This window comes from Salvelinus namaycush, chromosome 3 (genome assembly GCF_016432855.1).
Source record: "Salvelinus namaycush isolate Seneca chromosome 3, SaNama_1.0, whole genome shotgun sequence".
Lineage (NCBI taxonomy): Eukaryota > Metazoa > Chordata > Actinopteri > Salmoniformes > Salmonidae > Salvelinus > Salvelinus namaycush.
Window position 1 is genome coordinate 18,175,042 of NC_052309.1, and position 14,034 is coordinate 18,189,075.

Genomic DNA, 14,034 nt, shown 5'->3' on the forward strand with positions numbered 1-14,034 from the left:
AAGAATATGTACATAAAAATATATGAATGAGTGATGGTACAGAACGGCATAGGCAAGATGCAGTGGATGGTATAGAGTACAGTACATACATATGAGATGAGTAATATAGGGTATGTAAACATTATATTAAGTGGCATTGTTTAAAGTGGCTAGTGATACATTTTTTACATCAATTTTTCAATTATTGAAGTGGCTGGAATTGAGTCAGTATGTTGGCAGCAGCCACTCAATGTTAGTGGTGGCTATTTAACAGTCTGATGGTCTTGAGATAGAAGCTGTTTTTTAGTCTCTCGGTCCCTGCTTTGATGCACCTGTACTGACCTCGCCTTCTGGATGATAGCGGGGTGAACAGGCAGTGGCTCGGGTGGTTGTTGTCCTTGATGATCTTTATGGCCTTCCTGTGACATCGGGTGGTGTAGGTGTCCTGGAGGGCAGGTAGTTTGCCCCCGGTGATGCGTTGTGCAGACCTCACTACCCTCTGGAGAGCCTTACGGTTGTGGGCGGAGCAGTTGCCGTACCAGGCGGTGATACAGCCCGACAGGATGCTCTCGATTGTGCATCTGTAAAGGTTTGTGAGTGCTTTTGGTGACAAGCCAAATTTCTTCAGCCTCCTGAGGTTGAAGAGGCGCTGCTGCGCCTTCTTCACCACGCTGTCTGTGTGGGTGGACCAATTCAGTTTGTCCGTGATGTGTACGCCGAGGAATTAAAACTTTCTACCCTCTCCACTACTGTCCCGTCGATGTGGATAGGGGGGTGCTCCCTCTGCTGTTTCCTGAAGTCCACGATCATCTCCTTTGTTTTGTTGACGTTGAGTGTGAGGTTATTTTCCTGACACCACACTCCGAGGGCCCTCACCTCCTCCCTGTAGGCCGTCTCGTCGTTGTTGGTAATCAAGCCTACCACTGTAGTGTCGTCTGCAAACTTGATGATTGAGTTAGCATGGCCACGCAGTCGTGGGTGAACAGGGAGTACAGGAGAGGGCTGAGAACGCACCCTTGTGCGGCCCTAGTGTTGAGGATCAGCGGGGTGGAGATGTTGTTACCTACCCTCACCACCTGGGGACGGCCCGTCAGGAAGTCCAGTACTCAGTTGCACAGGGCGGGGTCGAGACCCAGGGTCTCGAGCTTGATGACGAGTTTGGAGGGTACTATGGTGTTAAATGCTGAGCTGTAGTCGATGAACAGCATTCTCACATAGGTATTCCTCTTGTCCAGATGGGTTAGGGCAGTGTGCAGTGTGGTTGCGATTGCGTCGTCTGTGGACCTATTGGGCCGGTAAGCAAATTGGAGTGGGTCTTGGGTGTCAGGTAGGGTGGAGGTGATATGGTCCTTGACTAGTCTCTCAAAGCACTTCATGATGACGGAAGTGAGTGCTACGGGGCGGTAGTCGTTTAGCTCAGTTACCTTAGCTTTCTTGGGAACAGGAACAATGGTGGCCCTCTTGAAGCATGTGGGAACAGCAGACTGGGATAAGGATTGATTGAATATGTCCGTAAACACACCAGCCAGTTGGTCTGCGCATGCTCTGAGGACGCGGCTGAGGATGCCGTCTGGGCCTGCAGCCTTGCGAGGGTTAACACGTTTAAATGTTTTACTAACGTCGGCTGCAGTGAAGGAGAGTCCGCAGGTTTTGGTAGCGGGCCGTGTCAGTGGCACTGTATTGTCCTCAAAGCGAGCAAAGAAGTTGTTTAGTCTGTCTGGGAGCAAGACATCCTGGTCCGCGACGGGGCTGGTTTCCTTTTTGTAATCCGTGATTGACTGTAGACCCTGCCACATACCTCTTGTGTCTGATCCGTTGAAATGCGACTCTACTTTGTCTCTATACTGACGCTTAGCTTGTTTGATTGCCTTGCGGAGGGAATAGCTACACTGTTTGTATTCGGTCATGTTTCCGGTCACCTTGCCCTGGTTAAAAGCAGTGGTTCGCGCTTTCAGTTTCGTGCGAATACTGCCATCAATCCACGGTTTCTGGTTTGGGAATGTTTTAATAGTTGCTGCGGGTACGACATCGCCGATGCACTTGCTAATAATCTCGCTCACCGAATCATCGTATTCGTCAATGTTGTTGTTTGACGCAATGTGGAACATATCCCAATCCACGTAATCGAAGCAATCTTGAAGCGTGGAATCAGATTGGTCGCACCAGCGTTGAACAGACCTGAGCATGGGAGCTTCCTGTTTTAGTCTCTGTCTATAGGCTGGGAGCAACAAAATGGAGTCGTGGTCAGCTTTTCTGAAAGGAGTGCGGGGGAGGGCTTATATGCGTCACGGAAGTTAGAATAACAATGATCCAGGGTTTTACCAGCCTACCAGCCTAGGGTCTGAGGTCCTGAGTGCTCTAGAGCAGGTTTTCATTAAGGATCTCTCTGTACTTTGCTCCATTCATCTTTGCCTTGATCCTGACTAGTCTCCCAGTCCCTGCCACTGAAAAACATCCCCACAACATGCTGCTGCCACCACCATGCTTCACTGTAGGGATGGTGCCAGGTTTCCTCCAGACGTGATGTTTGGCATTTAGGACAAAGAGTTCAGTCTTGGTTTCATCAGACCAGAGAATCTTGTTTCTCATGGTCTGAGAGTCCTTTAGGTGCCTTTTGGAAAACTCCAAGCGGACTGTCATGTGCATTTTACTGAGCAGTGGTTTCCGTCTGGCCACTCTACTATAAAGGCCTGATTGTTGGAGTGCTGCAGAGATGATTGTCCTTCTGTGTAGGTTCTCCCATCTCCACAGAGAAATTCTTGAGCTTTGTCAGAGTGACCATCGGGTTCTTGGTCACCTCCCTGACCAAGGCCCTTCTCCCCCAATTGCTGACTTTGGCCAGGCGGCCAGCTCTAAGAAGAGTCTTGGTGGTTCCAAACTTTTTCCATTTAAAAATGGAGGCCACTGTGTTCTTGGGGACATTCAATGCTGCAGAAATGTTTTGGTACCCATCCCCCGATCTGTGCCTCGACACATTCCTGTCTTGGAGCTCTACGGACAATTTCTTCGACCTCATGGCTTCGTGTTTGCTCTGACATGCACTGTCAACTGTGGGACCTTATATCGACAGGTGTGTGCCTTTCCAACACATGTCGAATCAATTACATTTACCCCGGGTGGACTCCAATCAAGTTGTAGAAACATCTGAAGGATGATCAATGGAAACAAGATGCACCTGAGCTCAATTTCGAGTCTAATAGCAAAGGGTCTGAATACTTATGCAAATAAGGTATTTGTGCTAATTTTTTTTAATTTTTTGCAAACATTTATAAAAACTTGTTTTTACTTTGTCACTATAGGGTATTGTGAGTAGATTGCTGAGGATTTTATTCAAACCATTTTAGAATAAGGTTGTGATGTAACAAAATGTGTAAAAAGTGAAGGGGTCTGAATACTTTCCGAAGGCACTGTACATATTGTTTTTATTTTTTTGGCACCGTGTATATGTCCCTCCAGACTCACAGCTCTGAATATTTTACAAGCTGGGGATTAAAAATGCAGCAGGGCCTCTAGTGAAACACTCATCTACTCAGATGTGTACAATAGAGAGGGTTCCGTGACCTCCCTTGTTCCCCTCGCCACTACCCACAAAACACTTCTCCCTCACGCCGTTTAGCTCTGCTCATGCACGCTGGGCATCACCAAACAGCGCACACACACACACAGCCTTGTATAACTAACCTTGTGGGGACACAGCATTTAGTCCCATTCAAAACTCCTAACCCTAACCTTAACCCTAAAGCCCCTAGAAGTAGCATTTGGTCCAATTTTTGTTAGTTTACTATTTTTGTGGGGACCTCTTTTACAGAACAAAAGCAGGTGGGCAAAGGGCTATTAACCCAGTTTAAACCTTACAGAAAAATAACAGGTGGACAAAGGGCTAATGACCTAGTTAAAATCTTACAGAAAAATAACAGGTGGACAAAGGGCTAATGACCCAGTTTAAACCTTACAGAAAAATAACAGGTGGACAAAGGGCTAATGACCTAGTTTAAACCTTACAGAAAGATAACAGGTGGACAAAGGGCTAATGACCCAGTTTAAACCTTACAGAAAAATAACAGGTGGACAAAGGGCTAATGACCCAGTTTAAACCTTACAGAAAGATAACAGGTGGACAAAGGGCTAATGACCTAGTTTAAACCTTACAGAAAGATAACAGGTGGACAAAGGGCTAATGACCCAGTTTAAACCTTACAGAAAGATAACAGGTGGACAAAGGGCTAATGACCCAGTTTAAACCTTACAGAAAAATAACAGGTGGACAAAGGGCTAATGACCCAGTTTAAACCTTACAGAAAGATAACAGGTGGACAAAGGGCTAATGACCCAGTTTAAACCTTACAGAAAAATAACAGGTGGACAAAGGGCTAATGACCCAGTTTAAACCTTACAGAAAAATAACAGGTGGGCAAAGTGCTTATGGCCCAGTTTAAACCTTTTATGGGTTTACCAGAAGACTACTAAATACTCCAAGTTAATGGTTAACCACAAGGTGTTTTTAAAAGAGACTGATGTTTGGAGTATATTGCATACTGAACTAGCTCCATGCATATTTTCCCAATGAGAGCTTTTCTAGTTCCATTGGTGTTGCTGATCTGTCATTTGGGAGTAGCTAAGGACATTCCAAGTGAAGATGAATCCTCTCACTTACAGACAGCCCTTCACTTTGACATCAAGTCTGAGCTGAGAGATCTGAGAGACATGGTGGTGCTGCAAAGAGCAGAGCTGAGCCGCACCATGACTGAACTACGAGACACTAAGACTCAGGTGGAGGGGCTGAAAACAGAGAACTCAGGTGATAGCAGAAAACTAAGCCCACTATCAGTTGACTGAGTAATGTTATACTCTGGTTAATTTCCATTGTTGACATGAAAATTATTTCATTTTGTTTTAGTCATGGAGTCCAGGCTGATGAGTTCTGAAGGACAACTTGAGGCATTGAAGACAGAAAATGCAGGTAAAATGTACAGTTAAATATCAGTTTGTTTAGTTAGTTTGGTCATCAAATGAACTATTGTTAATGTAGCCATAGAAACCAGGCAGAATATAGGTACCTAATTATCTTGACATTATGATTGCTAATGATCAAGACACTCATTTCGTGTTCTCTGGGGTATTTTCCTGCAAACGTTTGTGTAATTTTTGTAACTCCAGCCATACTGAGCAGGGTAACATCCACTGAGAGTGAGGTTGAGAAACTGCAGAGGGAGAATGCAGGTAAAACATACATGGAATTATGGTACTTCTAAATAACATGTAATGTGATTTGGGAATAATTCCTTCCCCTTCCATTTCTGAGTGTGAAAAAGGTCAAATGTTTGTCATTGTCATCATCAAATCATTCTCTTTATTCTCCTGCATTCACAGAGAGACCCAAGGTGGCATTTTCAACCTCTTTGGGAAAAACTGGACACCAAGGACCATTCAACACTGCCACCACCGTAGTTTACAAGAACATCTTCACAAACACCGGTGAACACTACAACCAAGCTACAGGTACTGTACTGTCTTCATCAACATCAGTCAACGGTTAGTGTAGACTATATCCTACGTAGTCAAATACAAGTGCATCTGAAGTTTAAAAAAAAAACAGCACAACTTGTAAAAACTGCTTGATGTTGGTGGCAGGTTGCGTTTGATGGCCCATGATTTTGTTTAGTGCAATCAAGATCATACATTTATATCAATGTGCTACAGGTACGGTCATGTAGTGTGCAGCACAAGTCTTGATGATCTCTATGATTTCCCTCACATCCAGGTATCTTCACAGCACCTGTGAGAGGGGTCTACCACTTCAGCTTCACAATGGGTGATTTCCTCCAGTCAACTGTTATGGGCCTATCCCTGTTCAAGAATGATCAGCTAATAATTCATTCAGGGGAAGTAGGTGACCATCAGCAGTTTAGAAATGCATCCAATGCAGTCATACTACAGCTGGAAGTGGGAGATGTCGTTTTTATGCAACTCCCTGCAAACTACAGGATTTATGATGATTCAAATCACCGTAACACTTTTACTGGCATTCTACTCTTCCCTGTTTGAGAAAGTTTTAAATGTGTTGTGATGATGAACATCAATGAAGTGCTTTTGATCAATGAAGTGCTTTTGACCAATCTTGTTTCATTTAATTATTACTGCACAGAGACATTATTCACATGCACCTGCACTCCCACGTGCACACAAACCCACACTTCTGATCCAAAACACATGCTGCATTATTCACTTAGACCAGTAGGGGGTAGTAAATGCCTATATTTGGTTGTGTGGTCTTTCAAGTGAGATGGAGACAGACAACACAGACCTGTATTGTGAATGGATTGATGGATGGAAATTATTCAACATCGCCATGGCAACACATATATTTGCAATGTATGGTGGTCAGTAAGGATATCTTATTGCAAGGTGTACGTTTATATACAATGTGCAATATGATATTAAACTTTTCAGGAAGTTAGGAACCAATATACACAGGCAGTAATGGAAAGCAAAAGCTAGGTTTTTCAAACAGAAATTTGCATCCTGTAGCACAAACTCAAAAAAGTTTTGGGACACTGTAAAGTCCATGGAGAATAAGAGCACCTCCTCCCAGCTGTCCACTGCACTGAAGCTAGGAAACACTGTCGCCACCGATAAATCAAAGATAACCGAGAATTTTAAAAAGCATATTTCTACGGCTGGCCATGCTTTCCACCTGGCTACCCCTACCCCGGTCTACAGCTCTGCACCCCCCACAGCAACTTGCCCAAGCCTCCCCCATTTCTCCTTCACCCAAATCCAGATAGCTGATGTTCTGAAAGAGCTACAAAATCTGGACCCCTACAAATCAGCTGGGCTAGACAATCTGGACCCTCTCTTTCTAAAATTATCCGCCGAAATTGTTGCAACCCCTATTACTAGCCTGTTCAACCTCTCTTAAGTATCGTCGGAGATGCCTAAAGATTGGAAAGCTGCCGCGGTCATCCCCCTCTTCAAAGGGGGAGACAATCTAAACCCAAACTGTTACAGACCTATATCTATCCTACCCTGCCTTTCTAAAGTCTTCGAAAGCCAAGTTAACAAACAGATCACAGACCATTTAGAATCCCACCATACCTTCTCCGCTATGCAATCTGGTTTCCGAGTTGGTCATGGGTGCACCTCAGCCACGCTCAAGGTCCTAAACCATATCATAACCACATCGATAAAAGACAATACTGTGCAGCCGTCTCCATCGACCTGGCCAAGGCTTTCGACTCTGTCAATCACCGCATTCTTATCGGCAGACTCAACAGCCTTGCTTTCTCAAATGACTGCCTCGCCTGGTTCACCAACTACTTCTCAGATAGAGTTCAGTGTGTCAAATCGGAGGGCCTGTTGTCCGGACCTCTGGCAGTCTCTATGGGGGTGCCACGGGCCGACTCTTTTCTCTGTATATATCAATGATGTCGCTCTTGCTGCTGGTGATTCTCTGATCCACCTCTACGCAAACGACACCATTCTGTATACATCTGGCCCTTCTTTGGACACTGTGTTAACAAACCTCCAGACGAGCTTCAATGCCATACAACACTCCTTTTGTGGCCTCCAACTGCTCTTAAATGCAAGTAAAACTAAATGCATGCTGTTCAACCGATCGCTGCCTGCACCCGCCCTCCCGTCTAGCATCACTACTCTGGACGGTTCTGACTTAGAATATGTGGACAACTACAAATACCTAGGTGTCTGGTTAGACTGTAAACTCTCCTTCCAGACTCACATTAAGCATCTCCAATCCAAAATTAAATCTAGAATCGGCTTCCTATTTCGCACCAAAGCATCCTCCACTCATGCTGCCAAGAATACCCTTGTAAAACTGACTATCCTACCGATCCTTGACTTCGTCGATGTCATTTACAAAATAGCCTCCTACACTCTACTCAGCAAATTGTGTGTAGTCTATCACAGTGCCATCCGTTTTGTCACCAAAGCCCCATATACTACCCACCACTGCGACCTGTATGCTCTCGTTGGCTGGCCCTCGCTTCATATTCGTCACCAAACCCACTGGCTCCAGGTCATCTATAAGTCTTTGCTAGGTAAAGCCCCGCCTTATCGCAGCTCACTGGTCACCAAGCAGCACCCACCCGTAGCACGCGCTCCAGCAGGTATATTTCACTGGTCATCCCTAAAGTCAACTCCTCTTTGGCTGCCTTTCCTTTCGGTTCTCTGCTGCCAATGATTGGAACAAATTGCAAAAATCACTGAAGCCTTATATCTCCCTCACTAACTTTAAGCATCAGCTGTCGGAGCAGCTTACCGATCACTGCACTTGTACATAGCCCATCTGTGAATAGCCCACCCAACTACCTCATCCCAATATTGTTATTTATTTTTTGCTCCTTTGCACCCCAATATCTCTACTTGCACATTCATCTTCTGTACATCTATCACTCCAGTGTTTAATTGCTCATTTCAAATTATTTAGCCTCTTTGGCCTATTTTTTTTGCCCTACCTCCCTAATCTTACTACATTTGCACACACTGTATATAGATTTTTCTATTGTGTTACTGACTGTACATTTGTTTATCCCATGTGTAACTCTGTGTTGTTTGTGTCGCACTGGTATGCTTTATCTTGACCAGGTCGCAGTTGTAAATGAGAACTTGATCTCAACTAGCCTACCTGGTTAAATAAAGGTGATTTATTTTTATTTTTAAATGAGGTATTGTGTTACTGACTGTACATTTGTTTATCCCATGTGTAACTCTGTGTTGTTTGTGTCGCACTGGTATGCTTTATCTTGACCAGGTCGCAGTTGTAAATGAGAACTTGATCTCAACTAGCCTACCTGGTTAAATAAAGGTGATTTATTTTTATTTTTAAATGAGGTATGATATAGCCTCTCACAACAAAATAACATCACTTGCCCACTTAAACCACAATTTCAAAATGTATAGGCTTATACCTTATTCTATATTTTCCTATGTCCAAACTAGAAGTCTACAAACAAATTAAAGACATACATTTTTTGCATTCAAACCAGATCTATTTTTAGAGAAGAATTACATGTTTTTATTTGTATCTTAACATGAATATATCTGACTTTAAAGTTTAAAAATATAATTTTGAAGGATTCCATCCTGCAGTTGCATCAAACAGACACCAGATGTGCGCAAGTGAGCAGCTCCTAAATCCCGCCCCTAACCTCTCCCCTCCCACCTGGCCCTCCCATTTCCTGTCAGAACCCGCCCATGCTGCTAGCCCCCCTCTCCCTGGCCTCACCCAGCCATCTGCCAGTGAGTCAGACAATTCCTGCTTCCCAGCTGCCTCCATTTTATTCCTGCCTTTCTCTAGAAAACAGAGACAAGAGGCCATTCAGTGACTCAGCCCAAAACCCTTATTTTTCTTTGTGCAGTCACCCCTAGTAATCAGCACCATAGTACCCTGTAAACATGACAACCTCCAGCTCAAAAAGACAAAAAAAAACACAGACCCCCAAATACGCCAAGCCCCCGCATGCAGTTTGTTATTGTGTCGGGTTTTAAAGTTTAAAGGGACAGGGCGGCACAGATTTAGAGATTAACAGGTTAAACTTAGAATATGAACAATAAGAATTCACATCTGCTGTCTCACACAAGCATTCATAGTCACTCACACACAGTGGATAAGAATAACAACTTCAGTTCAATATCTTCATTATATTATTGAAGTAAAAAAAAGGCATCTGTGCTGTTTTACATTTGTTTAACTCTTGTCTACTTGTTCATAGTTAAACTTCTACAGAGTATAATTTGATGTGAGGGGCAGCCCTGCAGTTCTTCTTTGTGGCCAATAGAGAACACTCTTGAGTCATGCTTGGCTGCTGTGGGAACAATGGAGGGAGCACATGTGGTGTCCCTCTACTCAGAGAGAGATCGAACCACATGAGAGGAGAGCAGTGGTAGGATTCAGAGAGAGAGGAGAAGACCTTTAAGAGTTATCTCTGTATGTGTAGTCAGAGAACATGTGGAGATGAGGTTAAACATAGCAGCATTGCAAAAACATTCATTTCGTCAGAAAATGCAAGTCAGTCCAGGACAACTCCCCCTCACTCCGTCGCTCCCTCCCTCCCTCTCCTCCCTCTCCCTCCCTCCTTCTCCTCCCTCTCCGCCCTTGGCTCGCTGTCCTGGCTCACTGCTTCAGGCCTTTTAAGGAAAGAACCAAGGATGGAGGGAATCAAGGGAGGAGCGAGGGAGGAGGGATCGGTCTAACATTGTCTGAATGTGGAATGTGTGAGTGTTCAGCATATGAGTTATTGTGTGACTGCTTTATCTCATAGCACAGCTGTGTTGTGCGTACACGTGTGTGTGTCTGTGTGTGCGTACGTGTATGTGTGTCCATCCATGTTTGTTTGTTTGTGTGTTAAATGTTTTTTTAACTTTGTTACAGTGATTATGTTGACTAAACTAGAATATTAGTTCTGGTTAGGGACTAGTCCTGATCAGATTCAGATTTACACTAACACATAGAGAATCAGAGAAAGGATTCTCACATTCCTGATCCATTGGATTCATTAGCAGAAGTTTGATCATAGACCTTGTGTCTATCCTTCTGTCTGAGATCTGAGCCAGTCACACAGAGGCCCATTCAGTGAGTACATCCAGGAGCAGAGAGCAGAGGATCACCTTAGTGGTCATCACGAGAACCATCATGGGTCTCTGTCTGCCTCTAGCATGACTGAATATAACCTCTCTGTTTCTCTCTGGTCTATGTCAGTTCCAGAAGAATGCAGTAGGGGGTCATGTTGAACCATAAATGAGAGAGTCTACCGCTGAGAGAGTGGCCATTTCACCACCCCCATACTAAACCCATTTTATGACTAATAATTTACTACAGTTTGTTTTTAAGCATCTACACATGCCAGTATCTACTACATCTATAGAGGAATTAATGCACATACTCACACAAACGCTCTCTCTCGCTCTCTCAATTCAATTTAAGGGCTTTATTGGCATGGGAAGCATGGGAAACTTGCCAAAGCAAGTGAAGTAGAAATTAAACAAAAGTGAAATACAATAAAATGACCAGTAAACATTACACTCACAAAAGTTCGAAAATAATAAAGACATTTCAAATGTCATATAAATGTCAATTACAAAAGGGAAAATAAATAAATATAAATATGGGTTGTATTCACCGGTTGCCCATTTCTTGTGGCAACAGGTCACAAACAGGTCTCTCTTACACACACACACACACACACACACACACACACACACACACACACACACACACACACACACACACACACACACACACACACACACACACACACACACACACACACACACACAGAGACACAGACAGAGATTGCGGTCAGGCGAGGAGGGGGGATGGGAAGATTTAAAGGGCCGGCCCTGCTCTTTGACTCAGAGTGGGGAGAGCAACTCTGGATCAGTGAAATCTCCCATCTGTCTCTCCTCTCCCTGTGTGAGCTCTCTCCACTTCCTTCCATTGCAGGGCAAAGAAATTTGCACCACAGTTAGCCCTATCATTTTTTAAATGTTTTTATTTCACCTTTATTTAACCAGGTAGGCTAGTTGAGGACAAGTTCTCATTTACAACTGCGACCTGGCCAAGATAAAGCAAAGCAGTTCAACACATACAACAACACAGAGTTACACATGGAATAAACAAACAAATCATACTTACTGTATCATCAATCCACAGGCAAAAAGATGCTCCTGACTTGTTCTGTGCTGAGGATGTCATAACATCACGCAACACACAACACAAACATAGACATGTTCACAGTGTGTGTAACACTGTAACCAAAAATACAATACTTTTTGGCTTAGCTTTCGGTATTTAAACCGACACTGCTTGCACCATTGCAAACACTGCTCACATGTATACACACATGCAAGCCCCCCCATGCACATACAGTACACACACCAAAACACATGGACGCACACACACACACACACACACACACACACACACACACACACACACACACACACACACACACACACACACACACACACACACACACACACACACACACACACACACACACACACACACAAATAGACAGTCTCATCCAAGGCCAGCAGGGAGCTGCATCAGTCACATTTTCATGAGGGAGTACAGGCCTGAGGTTTTGACCTTGATTCTCATAAAGGATGCTGTCATACACAACAAACATGTGATACATACTAGCCCACAGGAGTTTATTACTATCACAATAATAGTAATAAACTCAGTACAGCCTACAGTGCAACAACACAATTATAAATTGCAGCATACACAGCCACTTGTTTTTAGCCTTCACTATGCTAATATGAAGAACACAGCTCTTTACAGGGTCCTGTAGTCTGAGCAACAGCTGCTCCCTCCATTCAGGGCATTCCAATGCTCTCAGAGTATTGAGTGCTCTCTGTGTCTGTCTGTGGACCCCTTAAAGAGTCCCAGCTGCTGGTGTCACCCCCGCTCACCAACGTGATAAAACCCTGGCCAGCTGCCAGAGAGTATGTATAAGAAACTGAGAAGACATGTTGTGTTGAGACGAGGAGTTTAAACTTAATAGTGTAGTTACAATGAATGCACAAAATATTAGGAACATGTCAAAAGCATTCCATAAGGATGCTGGCCCATGTTGACTCCAATGCTTCCCACACTTGTGGCAAGTTGGCTGGATGTCCTTTGGGTGGTTGCAGATCTTGACACAAACTAGGTGCACCTGGCAGCAGCTATTCGTCCTAGGGTCCAGCAAAATTAAGGCAGTTATACATTTTTATTGTGTGTTGTATGCATGTGTCTCTGCCTATATTTATGTTTCTGTACCATAAGGTGTATTTTTATCTGTTTTTTAAAATCTAATTTTACTGCTTGCTTGAGTTACTTGATGTGGAATAGAGTTCCATGTAGTCATGGCTCTATGCAGTACTGTGCGCCTCTCATAGTCTGGACTTGGGGACTGTGAAGAGACCTCTGGTGGCATGTCTTGTGGGGTATGCATGGGTGTCCGAGCTGTGTGCTAGTAGTTCAAACAGACAGCCCTCTTTGTGGCACCTGACCACACGACTGAACAGTAGTCCAGGTGCGACAAAACTAGGGCCTGTCGGACCTGCCTTGTTGATGGTGCTGTTAAGAATGCAGAGCAGCACTTTATTATGGACAGACTTCTCCCCATCCTAGCTACTGTTGTATCAAAATGTTTTGACCATGACAGTTTACAATACAGGGTTACTCCAAGCAGTTTAGTCTCCTCAACTTGCTCAATTACCACATTATTCATTACTTAGTTGAGACTTAGTTTTTAGTGAATGATTTGTCCCAAATACAATTCTTTTAGTTTTTTTTATATATATATATAAGACTATTTTATTCCTTGCCGCTTATTCTGAAACTAACTGCAGCTCTTTGTTAAGTGTTGCAGTCATTTCAGTCGCTGTGGTAGCTGACTTGTATAGTGTTGAGTCATCCGCATACATAGACACACTGGCTTTACTCAAAGCTGGTGGCATGTCGTTAGTAAAGATTGAAAAAAGTAAGAGGCCTAGACAGCTGCCCTGGGGAATTCCTGATTCGACCTGGATTTTCATTCAAAGGCACTTACATTTTTTGTCTTGCCCATTCACCCTCTGAATGGCACACACACAATCCATGTCTCAATTGTCTCAAGGCTTAGAAATCATTCTTTAACCTGTCTCCTCCCCTTCATCTACACTATTTGAAGTGTATTTAACAAGTGACATCAATAAGCGATCATAGCTTTCAGCTGGATTCACCTGGTCAGTCTTTGTCATGGAAACATTGACTCTGTACCGGTACCCCCTGTATATAGTCTTGCTATTGTTATTTTACTGCTGCTCTTTAACTACTTGTAACTTTTATTTCTTATTCTTATTCATATTTGTTTAACTGCATTGTTGGATAGGGTTTTGTAAGTAAGCATTTCACTGTAAGGTCTACCTGTTTACCTGTTGTACTCGGCTCATGTGACTAATACAAATTGATTTGATTTGTGATGTTCATAATGTTTTGTGCACTCAGTGTATAGTGTTATCTGAAGACAAATTGAAGGGGTCATTTGGACAGAAAATAGCTCA

At 43.6% G+C, this 14,034-nt stretch overlaps 1 protein-coding gene across 1 annotated transcript; it reads left to right on the forward strand.

The window, feature by feature from the left end:
* Positions 1–4,522: 4,522 nt before the first annotated feature.
* Positions 4,523–6,089, forward strand: LOC120044250 (complement C1q-like protein 2). The gene is made up of 5 exons (XM_038988856.1): positions 4,523–4,777; positions 4,877–4,939; positions 5,137–5,199; positions 5,350–5,478; positions 5,741–6,089. Exons 1-5 carry the CDS (start codon positions 4,528–4,530, stop codon positions 6,022–6,024), a joined length of 789 nt encoding a protein of 262 aa, XP_038844784.1. The 5' UTR covers positions 4,523–4,527; the 3' UTR covers positions 6,025–6,089.
* Positions 6,090–14,034: the final 7,945 nt, after the last annotated feature.

Bases quoted from the DNA above. Each gene is read 5' to 3' on its own strand.
- LOC120044250 (XM_038988856.1), top strand. From the start codon at position 4,528: ATGCATATTTTCCCAATGAGAGCTTTTCTAGTTCCATTGGTGTTGCTG. The intron at 4,778-4,876 runs GTGATAGCAGAA...ATTTTGTTTTAG, and splicing joins GCTGAAAACAGAGAACTCAG to TCATGGAGTCCAGGCTGATG. The intron at 4,940-5,136 runs GTAAAATGTACA...TTGTAACTCCAG, and splicing joins ATTGAAGACAGAAAATGCAG to CCATACTGAGCAGGGTAACA.